Raw genomic sequence first — 18,560 nt, 5'->3', positions numbered from 1 at the left:
TGATACCATTTACAACAGGTTAGAGGCTCCCAACATTCCTAACAAGTCTTCTGAGGACTTATGTGTGGATGTGATCTCAGACTTCAGTGAAAGAAGTGAAGGTACCATCTAGGTCATCAAACTACCAGTGGATACACATTTGTTCACCAGTATTGAGCATAGCACAGGCAGTGATCTCCAGGCTAAGTTACCTATCAGTAAATCCTTCGGGATTTAAAAGCCTTCACAAGGCTGTCTTTTTAAGTTAGTGCAGAGTAAACATTTCTGTCATATTTGATAGTGGTTGTGCCTCTTAGAGATACAATTATTTGGAAGTTAAAATTAGGGGCAAAAGAATCACCACAGACTGATGAACTAAAAGGTTTAAGTTTAGTGAAAAGGGTTAACAAAAGTACAAATGAGAAGGGGCCAAGCAGGGCTTTGCTGAATAAGGATGAATGTGTGGAAAAGGAGTTTGTACTTAGGGAAATCTTTATGGCCTGTAGGAACAAACAAGGGAAATGACATATGCCATTATTTTAATCCTAAAGAAATACCTACAACTTACTTGATTTTGATTTCACTCAGCATTGAGCATTAACATTTTTATTAACAAAATTCGTAAGAATCCTTCTTAAACTCTTTTTTAAAATCCTCTTTAGGCACATCAGTTTATGGAAACTGCTCATAGGCAATGTTTTGCTTACAAGGTTTAATTATAGAAGATTCCTGTGATTTAAAAAGCAGACACTCCTTTCTGCACCTTACAGGGCTTCATTAAAGCTGAACAAGATGAAACCTTAAACCCCATGGCAAAGGCACTCTATGATTGTTTTCTTTTGTCATAATACTTCTCATTTAATTACTATGCTAACAATGAGAAGTTCCAATGTGCTCACTTAGAAACAGAAATAGGGCGTCTCTATGTTTTTTTTTTGTTTTTTTTTTTTTTTTTGCAGCAAAAGGATCACTTGTCCCCAAGACACCAGGGGAATGAAGAAAGGTTTATGATGTTAACGAGGCACTGGTAATGTGGTGCTGAACCTCATAAACTTTGCAGTCAGACATATTTTGGGCAGTATAGGGATATATTAAATTTATGTGAACTTGGGTCGGTTACTTAACAAATTAACTTCTGAAATCTTCATTCCAAAATGAGAATAATAATACCTCCCTCATAAGCTAACTGGAAGATTAAATCAGATGAATGAATGGATGAATGAATACAAAATGTTTATTAATAAAGATAATTGTCTATTTATATGCCAAGGCTTTTATGAGGGTTTTTATGCATAACCCCACATATTCTTCACAAAACTATTAACATAACTTCCTATTTATAGGTATCGTCAATTGATTGGTAAGAAATCTGAAAATGGGTTTTTAAGCAACTTGCCCGCCCAAGGTTACAGAGGTCGGACATGACAGCACCAGCCTTTAGACCCAGGCAGCTGGACTCAAGCCAGTGCTGTGCTTGTAACCGCTGTATACAGTGTCTGGAAATCTCTAAGTGTCCAATTGGGTTGCAATTGCGTTACTCTTGGAGCTTTTTCTGTTCCCACGGACTTCCTGTCCTTGCCTTACCATTTTCTCTTTGCAACATTTTTAATTACTTCCAGCTGTTTTCTTTTCATCTTCTTGTGTTAGCTTTTTGAGATTAGCATTCACACATGAGTATGCTTTATTTTTGCACATAAAGATACAAAAATTCTTTTTGTTTTTTTTAAACAAGGAATAAATCACTTTTCTCTACACCCTGGAAACCACTGTTTATTATCTACTTTTAATATTTTGCCAAACTTATGCATGAAAATAATATGTCTTGGGTATTTTAACTTACATCTCTTCAATTATGAAATTGAGTGACTTTTAATACATTGTCTGTGCAGTTCTTGAATATCTTGGATGATTAGTACTGTTCAGAAGAGAAGAAGAGATCCTTATACTTAAGTTCTAAGAATTTATTTTCTTTTAAGATTAATAATAATTTTAAGATCTTTCACATGACATACCTCTATATCAAGAGGAAGATATGTCCTATGAGCTTTAGAACTCATGTAATTCAAGATTCTTCTTAGAGTTATAAAACTGGCTTAAGTCAGATCTATCAGCTGAGTTTAAATAATGATAATTTCAATCAAAAATACTTACGAAAAATAGTGATTTATAATTATGATTGCTTACAGCAGTACATTTTATTATGCAAATAAAACAATTTAAAGTGGACTTTTGTAGGATTTTAAGTCTAGTCAGGAAATGACTTCTGCTTATTACAAAAAGAATCATGTTTATATTTTCACGTGAAGAATTCAATTTTCTGTGGAAGAATCTGGAGACGTGCCTTCATTTTGTGCAGTAATGTTCTGTAGGTATATGCATAGCAGTGAATCAGAGTTTGTACTGGACAGCCATGGTACACTTTGTCCTTTCCTACTAGTACATTTGTAATACGTGTGCCCAAAGGATTACATATTGTTTATTAATACATTATATGTCATTTCCTCACTTCACTTGGCTAGCGCTTTGAAATGGTAATCCAATCTCAAACACTTCTTTGTGGTCTATGAAATCATTTTTTTTCCCCCACTGGGTTCTGAGGACCAGTGATTCAGTATTACCTGATACAGATTATTCTTTGTTCATCTTCATATGTTTCCTTTCCCAAGCATATTCAATTAGAGTCAGAATGTGAAAATTCATAAAAACAAGCCATTCATATGTTAATATATTAAAAAGAGGTATCTAAAATACTTTATGAGCTACATGCTGCTTTACAGTCTCCTAAACTTAGCTGGAGATGCTAGATGACCATGAAACTCTGGTAACTGTTTTTAAGATTCAGTGTTCATTCGAGTCTACCATGCAAAATAGCCACAGGAACCCTTTCCTGTTGTTAACATTTTATAAGCACCAGTCCAGGGAAAAAAGGTGAAACACTAATCCTTGCATACTTACAGATAGCTAACCTATTTTATTTTGTCACTTAACTTTAATACTTTTTACAGTAAAATTATAAATTATAACTCATATAACCTAAAGTTGATTATAATTATAATTAATAATTACTTAAAAGTAAATGATAAATACCTTGTATGTTCTTATTTTGTTCAATGCTGATCTTCAAACTGAAAATTTTCAGTATCTATTTCAAAACCAATATTTATATTCATAAGTAAATTTATCAAGTATTTATTGAGCATTTACTATCTATCTGGTACTATTCTCAGAACTTGGAATACAGTTTTGAATAAAACAAAGACTCCTGTCCTTAGGGAACTTTACATTATGGACAGATAATGAACCATGAGGATAATAAATAAATGTATTATAAGATATATTAAAGTGTGATGAGGGCAATGGAGAAAAGAAAAAGTAGAACAGAGTACAGAGGATATAGAAGGGGAAAGGCTGAAGTGAGGAAGTTGTAAGTTTCCATTTTAAATATGATAATGTCTTAGTCTGCTTAGGCTACCATAACAAAATACCATAGGCTTAAACAACAGAAATCTTTCTCACAGACGCTAGAAATCTAAGAACTGAGTTCCAATCAATTTGTTATGTGGTGGGAGCTCTCTTCCTGGCTGGCAGGAGGCCTCCTTCTTGTTGTTTTCATATGGCTTTTCCCCAGTACATGCACACAGAGGGAGAGAGCTAGCTTTCTGGTGTCCTTTCTTATAAGAACACTAGGTTTATTGGATTAGGGCCCAACCCTTATGGCCTCATTTAATGTTAATTACTTCCTTACTCCAAGTACAGTCACACTGAGAGGTTAGGGCTTCAACATATGAATTTTGGGGGACATATCCATTCAGTACAAAGGAAGCGGTCAGTGTAGGCTTCTTTGAGATGGTGATATTTGAGCAAACCTCTGAAGCTTATGAATGGGTACTCAGATATGCAAGGGAAATATCTTTCCAAGCACAGGAGTAAGCTGGTGCAAAAATACCAGGTACTCCTCCAATACCAGGTACTCTGACCTGGTATGTTCCAAAAACAATAAGTAGACCAGTTTGGCTTCAGTGGAGTTAAGGTGGAGATGGAAGTGGAAGTCAGAATGATAACAGGGAATCAGGGAGTTAATGAAGGAAGGACCAGATCACAGAGGCCACTGGAAGGACTGTGGCTTTTCCTTGTGAGAGATGAGGAGGATTTTAGGTAGAAAGGTAATGTTTAAGAGGATTACTATTCCTGCTATATTGAAAATAGATGGGAAGAGAACAAGGATGGATACAAGAAGGCTTGTTAGGTGTCTATACAATAATGTATGGAAAACAAGATGCTGATCTGGCTCAGAATACAAGCAGCAAAGGGGATGAGAGATGAATACAGCTACGCAAAGTTTTGAACAGTATAATGAACCCCAAATACTCACTATTTGAATGTAATAATTTTTAACATTTTGTCACATTTGTTTTATTTATGCATTTGCTTTTTAATTTTTAGTATTTTAAAGTAAATTACAGAAAACATGATGTTCCACTATTTATTATGTTTCCTTAATAAGTATATTTCTACTATATTGTCACAGCTAAATAAAAAATGATAAATCCTTGATATTATATAATACGATATGCACTTTCACATCATCCTCAGATTTTTTTCTCATACTATGTTTGAATCAGGATCCAAAAAGAGGTTCATACGTTATTTTCTTTTTTTTTTTTTTTTTTTTTTTTTTTTTTTTTAAATTTTTTTTTTTCAACGTTTTTTATTTATTTTTGGGACAGAGAGAGACAGAGCATGAACGGGAGAGGGGCAGAGAGAGAGGGAGACACAGAATCGGAAACAGGCTCCAGGCTCCGAGCCATCAGCCCAGAGCCTGACGCGGGGCTCGAACTCACGGACCGCGAGATCGTGACCTGGCTGAAGTCGGACGCTTAACCGACTGCGCCACCCAGGCGCCCCCATACGTTATTTTCTATTGTTGTGTCTCTTAATCTCTTTTCTTCTTCCTCTTTTTTCCCCCATGTCACAGACACATTAAGGCAACCAGATAGATTGCTCTAAAGGAGGTCCCATATTCTGAATTTGTCTGATTGCTTTCTCTTGGTGTGATTTAATTTTTTCCTCCTTCCTCTACTTTCTTATAAATGAGAAATAAAATCTAAAAGTTTGAATATTCACAATTAACATTTTTGGCAAGGACATTTTGCAGGTGTTTCTGCCTAGATTCAAATACCTCTCTTCAGGAGGTGTATAATATCTGGTTGTCTCATTTCAATGACGTTAGAATTGATCAGTGAGTTTAGTTGTAGTGACAACATGATCCTTCATTGAAAAGTTATTTTTCCCCTTTGTTATAACTAGCAAATAGTCTGTAGGATGATAGTTCAGCATCCTGTTCATATCCAGTTCCCTAACAAACTTCCTCCTACTCATTAAGGATACATTTATGATTGTTACCTGAATCAATTATTTTATTAGGACTGAAAAACTAATTTCTAATTATATTATTCCTTCCACATTTATTAAACTAAACTCTCTTGTAAAGAGGAGCCTTATTCCCTTAACTAGAACTTTTTTTTTAATTCATAAAATACAGTCCATCTGAGAAAGTTAGGGGGAAAATGCTTAATTTTTCCTTTTAAAGTATGGAAATGGTAGTCGAGCTATAACCAGTGTTTACAAGTTAAAAGATTTTTGTATATTTTTTATTTCTCTTTCATTGAATAATTTTAGAACTTGTGGATTTTTATATATTGAATCTATTTCCACCAATTTCAGCTTTTATTCATTATAAAATTTAAATTGTTTCTTCTTTGGCCAGTAGGAACTTATGCAAGATGATCTTTCATTCTTTCCGTACCATTAGCCTTTGATAGCTTCTTAGCTTTCTTGCCCCACTAGATGTCCCAAATTCCTTTTGTTTTCTAACCACCCTTTGGGATTACTACCTCTCCAACTTCCCCTCGTTTCTTTTTTTTTAATGTTGTTTTTTTTTTTCGATGGAGTGAGACAGAGTGTGAGTGGAGGGAGCGGCAGAAAGAGAGGGAGACACAGACTCTAAAGCAGGCTCCAGGCTCTGAGCTGTCAGCACAGAGCCTGATGCAGGGCTTGAACTCACGAACCATGAGATCATGGCCTGAGCTGAAGTTAGACGCTTAACCAACTGACCCACCCAAGCACCCCAGCCCCTTATTTCTTTTAATGAAAAGTGTATGTGTTTTGAAGGTACAAGCAACAAGATTTCCTCAGATATTGTGGATAAGTTCTATGAGAGGAAGAGTCAAGGATAACTACAAAGTTTTTGGACTGAGCAACTAGATCATTGAGGTTGCCATCAACTAAGAGGTAGAAAGATTGCAGTTGAAAGGAAGGAATTATAGGAGTTCAGCTTTGAATATTGATTTTGAAATTTTAATTACATTTCTAAAGACGCATATTGGCAATTGCATATTGATGTCTGGAGTTCAACAGATAGCAATTAAGTAGTCATCATCATATAGATGAAAATTAAAACCATGAGGCAGCAATGGGCTCACTGAGGTGGTAAGTTTAGACAGAAAAAAGAAGAGGTCCAAGGGCTGAGCCCAAGATTTAGAAGATCTGGGAGAAGTGGAACAAACACAGTTGTACACTTTATTAGCATTCTTGAGAAACATTCCAAGAAAATATCTTTCTGTGTTTTGAGACCCAAATAATATTTCATAATTATAATTAATAATAATGTTATACTTCTTGCTCTTCAGGTGAAGGACTTTCAGAAAGAACTGTAGAAATTATTCTTTCAGTCACTTTGTGCATCCTTTCAATCATTCTTCTTGGAACAGCTATTTTTGCATTTGCAAGGTAAGATTTATTTGTACTCTCATTCCTAAGATGCTTATGGACATTATTCAGTCATAGTCCAATCAGGAGACAGAAGCCCCAATAGTTACTTGAATGGGGAATATTTAATAAAAAAATTGCTAACTTGTAGAAATAGTTAATTATCATAAGGGGTAAAAGAACTCTAAAGGCTCCAGAAATAGCAACAAAGCAGCTGCTCTCTCAAGGCTGAGGAAAAATGGACAGTAAAAGAACTAAGAATTAGAAGAAGTCTCAGTCCAAAGTTTGACATGGAATGTCTACCACAGGCACATACAGCCTATCACCTATCAGTGGGCAGAGAAATATGACAGAGGGAGGGGCTGGAGCTGTCCTATTGAAACTAACGATCATTTATAGAGAGTAGACAGGCTGGAATTGGTCTGTAGAAACAACTCACTCTTACTGGATGACGTGGTGGCTGAGCTACTTGGAATCATTTGCCAATGGGAAGAGTCTGCACTTAGGAGGCAGCTAGCACTCATAGAGTTGGGCTGCTGGGCTTTCACAATGAATAATGATAATGCAGACCTGGAACGCACCAGGGAAGTATCTCCCTGTCCCTCTTGCCTTGAAGGTCACTCTAGTATTCTCGATTGACAAAGCTTAACATCCCACCGGCTGGCAAAGGGGATGTATTAGGGTGTGGAGCCTAGCTTCAATATCACAAAGCAGGGCAAAGAAAGGCAGGTTTAAAACTAAGGGACAATAAAGCGATAACAAAAAAAGCAGAAGGTGCCAGGATTTTTGTATATTTAAAAATAATTTATAACTATGATAGGTTTAATGAAATATATTTTAATCAAATCTAACTTTTAAACTATACAGAAGAGATCATTTTTACATGATCTCTTTTGAGATCATGACATTTAAAGACATCCATCTTCCTTACATGGTGAGCCCCTTTTTCCTGTTTACTTTACCAGTGAGTCTGTGCTACATTTTCCAAGGGCCCCTTTAAATTCTCAGTATTAGCCTCCTAATTCCCTTGCCATTTGCAGGGCCTCAGGGGAAATCTTAGTTATGGTCCTAAAATCCAGCCATAAAGTAGATTGCTGAGTTAAAGGGCCCTTACATTTGCAAAAATAACCATGACACTAATTTCCTAAGTAGCTTAATAGGCCCTGTTTTTATTTTACCTGAAGAATGTTGTCCTGTATTCTGAATGCCCATCATCTGTTTCACCTTGAACCTGTCAAATCATCATTTTGATGGCTAATTTGAAGAACTCTTGAAAAAAAATTTTTTTTTCTTACACTGCCTACTGTTCTCAGAGTCAGCCAGAAGATGGTGAGAGAAAGTCATTATTCTAGTTTTAGAGACATATAATTTGTATAAGATATCTTCCTTCCAATATGAATATGACCAAGGCATACCCCTCAGGGACATGCCTTGGTCATATTCATATTGTTTCCTTGCTCTAAAATCTCTGATTTTTCATTTCCTTCCAGGATGAACTCCTTATGTGGGCAAGAAATACTCCCCTCTTACTTACTCTCTACAAATTCCCAACATACTTCTCTTTGGCCAACTAGGTCTGTTCTCACCAGAACATTCCTTAGGCTTTTATAGAACTCTGCTTTTTTTCCATCAACCAGAAATGTGCTTCCTCCTCCTTCTCATTCTGGAGCCTTCAAATCAAATCTCACTTTTTTACTTCCTAACAATACTAATAGTTGTCATATGAATTGTAATCTGGATTTTTTCTTTTTATGCTTTTTCGACACTTAGATCTTGCCTCTCAACTAAATTATAATGTTCTTGAGCATAAGAACCATATTTTATACTTTCTATACCATCCTTAATACATAACACATAATAAAAATATGTTTGAAATGTGATAGATATAATAGTATCACTAGTAACACACCATACTGTGTCAAAGAAGGATAAGCATGTAAAGGGTGTAAAATGATAGGGCCTTAATTAGATTCTCAGATTCATGTAACTTTTATTTTTGAACCTGAGTTTTCTAAATGTAAAGATAACAATATATGCTTTGCAATATTTGTGTAAAAAGCCAATGAGACAATTCAAAACATATTTCCATGCATTTTCCTGCATGTAGAAATGTTTCACATATATAAAAACAATGGGACATTGTCTTTTAGTATTGGTGATGATAGCAATGAGCTATTTCCACTTTGGCACACTTTCTTTTTATGACAAATCTGTGAGACAGCTAGAGAGAGGAAAAACAAGCACACAGCATTGGTTTCATTTGCTCTGTATTTTAATTTGCCAACGACCAAAGCCTTGATCAACTAATGCTCATCAAAATTTGAAATTTCACCAAAGAAACATGTTAAAGGAATATGGTAGAATAGGTTTATGGAATTAAAGCAAGAAAAAGAAGTTGAGTAGGTATAAATTTGCAACATATTCAGAGAAATGACCCCAACAAAGAAATTATTTGACTAATATCTTAAAAAGAAAACAAAACCTAAGTTTATATGCTTTCTATGATACTTCCTTTTTGGACTTTACTATACTTCCTTTAGAATTCGACAGAAGCAGAAAGAAGGTGGCACATATTCTCCTCGGGATGCAGAAATTATTGACACTAAATTCAAGCTGGATCAGCTCATCACAGTGGCAGACCTGGAACTGAAGGGCGAGAGATTAACGCGGTGAGCACACTCCTCTTGGCGAACAGTGGTTCAGAGGGCCTGGAGCCATGACCCTATTCTGACCTATGCTTGTTGGAAGTGTTTGTGGGGCTCCTATTTACACAGGTCATAGAGATCTTCTTTCAAAGGGTGACCTCCATCTTCTGCACACTTCTCACTGGTGTTCGGAGAATCACTTAATCTTCCTTATGCTTTGAGTTCAATATGAACCTTGGACTATAATATTCAACCAAGCTTTCTTTTTCTTTCTTTTTTTTTGTCCTGAAACAAATATTTTTACACATTAAGCCTTTAAAATTATGTTTAATAATTTACTTCATATGATTTCTTTTTATGGGTTTTCTGGAGGTATCCATATTTTTAATCACAGTTTTAAATAAATTTGTAACTACTTGATACTATTTATATCATATTTATAAAAGCCTTTCTCATAGCTCTTTTTTTTTAGTGTAAAATTACATTAAAAGTCCAACTTGTGTATTAACACTTTATATTTTAAATCGCTTAGTATTTAAAAATTAAATACAAAGTAAAAATTACCTTTGGAAGGAAAAGTGTGCCTTCGGTATGTATTGGAAATACTAAAGTGCTTAATTTTAGAGTATTTTAAATCCTTTTAAAATCATTAAAAAATATTCTAAATGTTGGCACATTTGAAAAATGTGTCTATTAAGATAATTCATCAAATTCTTAATAAAAACTGTCATCAGGTTATTATAACAAGTTTAGATCCAATATTTTGTGATGTTTGTAAGCACATTATAGTTGTTCCAAAGTATATGCACAACACTTCTGTACTTTAAAAAATTATTATTAACTGTTGAAATATGTCATCAAAGTTTTTGAGCTCAGAAAGGAATTGTTTATAGTTGTCATTTAGCAAAGCCGGTCTTTACCAAATAGATTGACTTTGAAAGAATATTTCCAGCATGTCTAAAAATATCTAATATGTGCTATAGTGGGAAGTGCCATGTGATAAGCAGGGCCCTTCCAAATACTGCAAGATGAAAGCTATTCAGTATTATCACTAAATTAGAAGGAAATCTAATTTGTTAAAGAGAAAAACTCACTTCTTTATATTTAGGTATTTACCTTTGTTTATATTCTAATAAAGGTTGTATCTATGGATGCAACAAAATGGATAGTGCTCCAAAGAACATGTGTAAGATGGTTATATATTACCTAGGACATAGTTTTCCACATAAGAAATGTTACATATAAAAGATCAAGAGGTCCTCAGGGTAATCTGCCAAAGTTAAGCCACATCATAGGAGTAATAATAGAGCATTCCAGTATTAGGCTATATCTCGGTGCTAAAAGGGTCATCCTTCATGCTAAAAAGAAATTTCTTCTCCTTTCCCTCTGGAGCCAACTGAATTTCTATAGTATTTCCCCAACTCCCTTTCTGTACCACTTTCTCAAATTTTTGCGCCCCCTCTACAGACCTCATTCTCTTCTACACCCAAAAGTACCAGGGATAAAACATCAACTCTCTCAGTGCAATTAATTTTACTTGTTTAAACAATTTAGTTGAGTCTATTCATAATAAAATGTGAACTTCTAAGTAAACACTTCTAGGGCCTTTTTTTAAAAGAATCTTTATTGATCTCCCAATAGTCCTTAGGATGTAGATCTTTAGGAGATATGACATAATAAAGTGAAAAAAGTCAGTCAGTATTAAAGTATTCTTGATGAAGGAGGTTACCATTCTAGGCAGGCTATGGTGAGGTTAGATCCCCTAAGCTCTGTGTGTTTTTACAGCTTGCCCTTTCCTGCACTTCTGAACACAGCTATTATCTAAACGCTGTAGGATTTTTTTTTCTTAACAGGGTTTGTCATGGCAGCTAAAGGGAAAGGTGGATAAGGACTGCATAGTTTATTATTGGGTTTTTATAAATTAGGGGCCGCCTTACTTAACCTTGACTCCTAATTATTTGTTTTCCTGTTCCCATGTTTATTTACATATATGTGGCTTTATTTGTAAATTGATGTAGAAGTGTCTTTCAAGTATATTTCAAATAATTTTTATTTACTTTTGCACATAGAAAATTCATATATTGCCCCCAGTAATAGCATAGTTGGAAACTTTAGTTTCTGTGCTTTTTACTTTCTCATTTTTTGTTACAATTCTAGCATTACTGACTATAAAACATTCTTATTTGTAATTTCAATGGCACATAATAATATCCTTTGCTTGATTTATTGCAGAAATTTATTAAAATAGCTAGCAAGTTGTTTGAGTATTAACTCTTCATTACAGAGATCTGTCTCCAGCTTTACTATTTATTGAAGGTTTTTCATTTAATAAGATCACTAATACATTAGATATGAAGTCTAAAAAAATGGTAACTAACAAATCCATAATTAGTCATGTGTACATATACAAGGGACCGTCCTTCTGTGAAGCTCTAAAGCTCTTCACTTGTCTTTGAGGTGCTGGAAGATCTAAATCTATTCAAAGTCATACAGGTCATGAGAGTAGAGCCAAAGAGACAGTATATTCTGAGACTAAAGAATCAGAGCGTTTGAGTTCATTTGTAAATTGTTGAATAACTTATGTCGTATGTCTGTGTTATTTGCAGCAAAGAACTTAGATGATTTCCTTTAAATCTACCCAGCTAACATATGCTGTTTCTACTTTTCGCTTAGACATGGTCTTTCCCCTCCAACCTGCCCACTCTCTTCTAGCTAGCTGGACAAGCAGTTTTCCTCAGTGTCATATGTCTTGACATGTCCATAAGAGAAATGATAAAAGAAGAATATCTAATCAAAATATTAATTTTAGGGATTTTCTAGTTGACAAAAGATCATTATGATGCTTGTACTAAATCTTGTCAAGGACTTTTTTGTAGTTAAGAAAGTATTTATTTTATGATACATGCCTGCATATATATTTACATGTTGAGATTCATCCTGTAATTTTTGTATGTGCAAACTCTCATTATTTGGTTATATTCTACATTGTTGCACAAAGAATCTGAAGAAGAATTCTGGCACATTATACTTTTTCTTTGTGAAGGAAAATGAAACTCAAAAAATGATTTAGTGGGGCGCCTGGGTGGCTCAGTCGGTTAAGCGGCCGACTTCGGCTCAGGTCATGATCTCGCGGTCTGTGAGTTCGAGCCCCGCGTCAGGCTCTGTGCTGACCGCTCAGAGCCTGGAGCCTGTTTCCGATTCTGTGTCTCCCTCTCTCTGACCCTCCCCTGTTCATGCTCTGTCTCTCCCTGTCTCAAAAATAAGTTAAAAAACGTTAAAAAAAATTTTTTTAAATGATTTAGTACTCTGTAACTCCATGAGAACATTCAGGATAGGCCAAGATCATGTTTTAAATTCCTATTTAGAATGATAATTATATCATTTCCTCATGCACATTTTATATTTAAGTTGAGACGATGCTAGATGTATTTCTTAGGAAGAGTATCTAATATTTTGGGCTCATCTATTCCATATTTACCAGATTAGAAAATGACCCTCAGGGTTTGTTATTTGTAAGCAAATGAACAAAACATTTTGTGATGGCTCCTTTGAAACACAGCCATTTAGCCCGTGAAGGTGAGAAAAGTTTCTTGGAGGAGATATTGGCAAGATCAGCAAACATTCAGGTGAAGCAGACCTGAATCTTCAAGATTGCAGAGACCAGCTGGTCCTGTGACTTCCTTTAACTAATTTCACTGCAATACAAACTCCTTTTCCAAGAGGGTTATAACACTTAAAATTAAACAACCCACCAGAATGTTCACAAGTATTTTATTGACACTCAATTTCTTCCAAGCCTCAACTGTTCCCCCCCAATTGTGTGCATCATTCCATATTAATTATCTTGCCTGTTTTACTTGAGTGAATGTAATGGTGCATTAATTAGACTCAAGGCCCAATCATGAGTGGAATTAAAATTCTAACAAAATAAAGCAAACAACTGAATTGCTACTTTAAGAGTATCTTTCTTTCTTCATAACTTTAAAAGTATGCGTTGAATTTTTGTTAAGTGTATATGTCTTCAGGAAGCTTACCATTTAAAAGAATTCTATGAATGTGCTTTGTAAACTGTACATCAGAATACATTTGGAATTGTTATTGTTATTTACAATCTTTATACAAATTATCACTTCAACCTACTTTCACACAGAGGGTTTGCTAACATAATAATGACTACTGTTTATGAGCAATTCCTATGTGTTAAATTCTGTGTGTAATGATCTCACTTAACTATTTCCTTTGTGGTGGGTACTTTTAATCCCATTTTACAAATGAAAAACAAAAGATATTTAGAGAATTTAAGTAACTGTCCAGAGTCATAGATCTAGTAAATAAGAGAGCCATGATGCTAGCCTGGGTTTGTTTGATTTGGAGGTTATCAAGGTACACCTGTATCTGTGTGTGTGTGTGTGTGTGTGTGTGTGTGAACTCTGAAGCGTACTAGATGAGATCAATATTACCCCTATTAAAAAAACAAGGCCCCATGGTATCCTTCTTCAAGCAGTTTTCCTATGCAGAGAAATGATTCTAAGGGAAGACCTGCTTCTTTCAAATTATTTGTCCGTTAGTGATAAAGGGCAAAGGAGTGATGGCATTTTAGTCTAGGTTCAAACTTGCAGAAGCTAAAAATTCTTTAATAGTCCGAGTCTTACTGTCCTTCAATAAGAGTACATAATATTTGACTGATATATGAAACTCTGTGTAAAATTGTTAGCATTTTAATTGCCATCAGTTCTTTGACAGACTCTGGTCATTAATTTTTCTTCTATCTGAAACCATTTTGCAAACAATGGCAAAAATACATGAATCCAGATAAGAAATGTCTGACCATGTGAATTCAGGACAAGAGATGTCCTGAAGTGGAATGAAGCTCAAGACAGTTAATGCTCATGTGCTGGTGGCAGCAAAAACTAATCCAGTGTGTTCGTGTACTAAATAAACAATGAATGTTTACTTCCAGATATTCTTCATTTTTCTTTAGACGCAAGGAGATTTTTGTCATCCAGTAAGTTACTATGGTGGTGCAGAGCTCTGTTGTGATTGTTTTCATCTTGTCAGCTGGTGTGCTCTATATTTTTAAATGTATTATACTGAGCGTTTTGTTGTTTAATGTGCTATTTTTTCCAAAGCCAAAGGAAAAAAAAGCCCTATGCTTTCTAAGTACAATATATCCTCTATAATTTGCATGCTATTGATATGGTAAAGTTAACCTTATCAAAAAGCACATTGACTCGTAATGTGCATGTCCTGAGAATTTGCTGTGTTCTCATGTTGTGTTAGCTTTGATAGTAAAATAGGTTTTCACCTAGATTTCTGCACATGCATCTTGTGTTATTATTACCATGATACAAAGCTGCGTTCTCCATCTGACAGATGGAGTCTGGGTCCACACTTCACACAAGCTCATTTCGACTACTGCAGGTGGCAATCCGTAAAGACCAAGACGATGAAATTTTCCATTCTGTGCCTCTGGGGCATACACAGAGTGGCACATTTCATGGAATCTGTACTTCAGCCCTAACCAATGGGTAGCCAACTGTGCGTGCTTTCAGGCACTCCTCTGATGCTTGGAAATGCCATCTGTAGGCTAGCACAAAACTTGCTTTATGCATTCTGAGGGTAGCATAGCAAAATGTCAGTATTACCAGGGACTCCAGCAACTGATCGAGTGCCCCAGAGATAACCAGTTTGTTCAGGCAAAGAATATGAATGGAGGCAAAGAACAAAAATGTATTTGATTTCAAAATCCCAAATCTATTACAGAGGAATCAGTCCCCATGAACCACAAGCCTGGATGGGGCCAAGGCTCCTGACATTCTCATTGATCATGAATAGTACTCAGCATGATTAAAACAGTGGAATCCAGGACTATTTCTACTCTAATCATATTCAGCATTTTGGAATCATAGGTAACCTTGTTTTACTTCATATAAACTAATTGCCAAGTTCCCACTGACAGAATTAAAATAGTTTTATAAAAATACGTTTTCCTCAAAGGACCTGCATGATCAGATTCAGTTGTCAAAGTAAGATTCTGTCGAGCTAAAGGTTTAAGTGATCACATCACACATAAAATATCCAACTCCAACCAGCACTCAAAGCTGACCCCCCAGCATTCTAGACTCACAAGGGGCCTGGTTGAGCAACCCTGCCCCCTGTCAAATATCCTTTTTTGACATCATTAAACAGAATTCTTTTACTTTTTTTGCTCTATGCCATTAATGCCTCAGAGAAGAATACTTCCATTTTTTATAGAATCCTCACTGTTTCTCCTCCACAACCAAATGTCCTCTCTTAGAATTAGTCAGTAGTATCCAGCTTAGTCAGAGCTCTTACTTTGATAGAGGTAAACTTAATTAGTTTGGATTCATCAGAACCTTTATAGAACACCTCTTCATAAATCATATTTGTTAAAGTAGATGTAGTCTTCTTCCAAATTTAGTTTTCTGTGGTTCCCTTCTAACCCTTAACTGAAGAACTTCAGTGCTAACCTGCCTTGCTAGCTGATAATAGTTCAGGCTAGAAGTGCTTCTTTTTAGATATTATGTCATCTGTGTCCTCTTCATTAAATTCTCACTGAGAGTCTGTGTCCACTTCTTCAAACAGCTGTCAGCAATTTCTTCAGCTTCTCTATCTACTCCTTCTGCCCTCTTGCCCGAGGTAGCTAATCTTATGCCCATGGCTAGAATCTAAGATATGTGGTAGACAAGAAAAAACATCTGTCAAGAATTTTGTTTTCAAAAGTACTAATGTCGAAAGACTTCATAATAATGAAAATACACCTCTTGCCTCCTTGGGAATCTTCTCACAGCTCTTTTATGTCAGGAAGAATGTTGCTTTTCCTTATCTATTTGGAAGTCCATTTTATCTTGTTTGAGTAAAAGAAGGATCAGTCAGGCACCTATCAAGTGCCAGGCACTGTTGTAGACACTGGACATACTGGGATGAAAAAGGAAGGGATGCCTCCAAAGAGCTGCCCTTTAAATAGCTAAGCTCCTATTAAACCTGTTTATCTTTACAGATATGAGGAAATATACTGAGAAAGTACTTAGATATCACTTACTGATTGTTTTTCTAATTAAATAAGAACTATATTACACCACTTATTCAAGTGGTATGTTTACCTTATAAGGTGAGGTTTTAGAGTCAGCTGTATAGTACCAGCTATTGGTTAGGATAATATTTTTTTTTAACATTTTTTACAAGTTTATTGAGAAATAATGGACATGGCTCACTGTGTAAGTTGAAGGTCTACAGCATGGTCGTTTGATTTGCAGATATTATGAAATAATTACCACAATATATATATTTGTTCATATAGATACAATAAAATTGTATATATATATTTCATATAAATACAATAAAAAGAAAAAAATATTCTCCTTGTTATGAGAACTCTTAGGATCTATCTTCTTAACAGCTTTCAAATATACCATATAGCAGTGTTAGCCATAGTTATTGTGTTGTACGTTAGGTCCCTAGTACTTATTTATCTTATTACTGGAAGTTTGCATCTTTTGACCACCTTCCTCCAATTCTCCCTCCCCTCCATCCTGTGTCCCTGGTGACCACAAATCTGATCTCTTTCTCTATGGATTCGTGTTTATTTGTTTTTTAGATTCCACATATAAGTGAGATCATATACTATTTTTCTTTCTCTGACTTATTTCACTTAGCATAATGCCTTCCAACCCATCCATGTTATTACAAATGGTAGAATTTCCTCTTTTTTATGGATATATATATATATATATATATATATATATATATATATATATGGATATATATATATATGCATGCCACAACTTCTTTACCCATTCACCCATTCACCCTCTGCTGGGCATTTAGGTTGTTTCCATGTCTTGGCTATTATAAGTAATGCTGCCATGAACATAGGGGTGCAGATGCCTTTTTGAGTTAGTGTTTTCATCTCCTTTGGACATTCCTAGAAGTAGACTTGCTAGATCATATGGTAGTTATATTTTTAACTTTTCAAGGATTGATTAGGATAATTGTTTAAATTTATATTAGGGGCCAAAGAAAAATTGTTGGTGATTTGATAAAACAATGAAGAAGGATCTGAAAGAATACTTTTTAAAGCCTAAAACAAATAAAAACAATAGGAAAAGACAAAACTTAAGACACCTTTGAAATCATTATAGTAAATGTTGTGGATAAGTAATAGGATATCATTGAAATTTATAAATTAAAAATTCACTCTCAACATTTTCTAAAACTTGGAAAGGTTCATTAAGATATTTTACCAGAAAGATTCTTAACAAAATTTTATTTGAATATGAAGTATGTTGTTAGTTTGACAAATACATAGTTTAAACCAATGCAATAAAATTTGAGGTTCTTTTCTTTTTAATCTAAGTAGAAAACACGAGGTTTCTCAATTTGTCCTATGCCACTGGTAATGCTGATTTAAGCTGCTCATCTATAGGCTATCATCCATAGCTCTCTATTTGGACTATATTTTAATTCCCTATAGATTTCAACTAATTGACCTTGAGAGAAAGCTGAGTCTCTGTGACAATATGGTCTTCAATCACCACTGCCAACATAAATAAATGGTTCCTCTCTGAATCTATCAAGAGTAATCTGAGTGGAATTTAAGTTTTTGATAGACTTTTAAAAAATGAGCCCAGACATGAAATAATACCCTTTTCCAAAAAAAAGAAATAGGATTTAAGACAGCTAAGATTCATGTAATAAGAAGTGTTTAGCCCTTCCTGTTGGAAAGTGGTCAGTTATCTTACTGAAATCTGGATAGTTCCCAAATTGATTTGTATAATAACGAACTGAATATAATTTGACAGTATCTTCACCATTGTAAGTGAATAAAATAAGGGTTAAAATAAGTGTGCCATACCAGTCTAAAATTCTCCCTATGTAACACTTTAAGTTTTTAAAAATGTTAATAAAAAGCTTGCTATTTGAGTTTCTTTGAGTATCTTCACAGATCACTTGATTTGGAAATAACACTCCTTCTAAAATAACATTGCTGACGTTAATTTCTATGAGGTATTTTTTATGTTTATCTAAACAAACAATTTTTCCTAAAAGAATTTAATTTTCTCATCAATAAAAGTCAATGCTTTTGTGTATTATGCTCCACCTTCTTTTCTAGTTCCGAGTATAAATTGTTCAAATTTATTTTTTTTC

At 34.7% G+C, this 18,560-nt stretch overlaps 1 protein-coding gene across 1 annotated transcript in view; it reads left to right on the top strand.

The window, feature by feature from the left end:
• The window catches only part of PTPRQ (protein tyrosine phosphatase receptor type Q), a 203,310-nt gene that overhangs the window by 147,418 nt on the left and 37,332 nt on the right, over positions 1-18,560 (top strand). Inside the window, exons 35-36 of the mRNA XM_058682209.1 lie at positions 6,669-6,768; positions 9,288-9,416. Coding sequence (XP_058538192.1) covers positions 6,669-6,768; positions 9,288-9,416 — 229 coding nt within the window. The remainder of the gene's footprint in view (positions 1-6,668; positions 6,769-9,287; positions 9,417-18,560) is intronic.

This window comes from Neofelis nebulosa, chromosome 8 (genome assembly GCF_028018385.1).
Source record: "Neofelis nebulosa isolate mNeoNeb1 chromosome 8, mNeoNeb1.pri, whole genome shotgun sequence".
Taxonomy (NCBI): domain Eukaryota; kingdom Metazoa; phylum Chordata; class Mammalia; order Carnivora; family Felidae; genus Neofelis; species Neofelis nebulosa.
The sequence above is the reverse complement of the archived record's forward strand: the minus strand, read 5'-3'. Positions and strand labels throughout refer to the sequence as shown.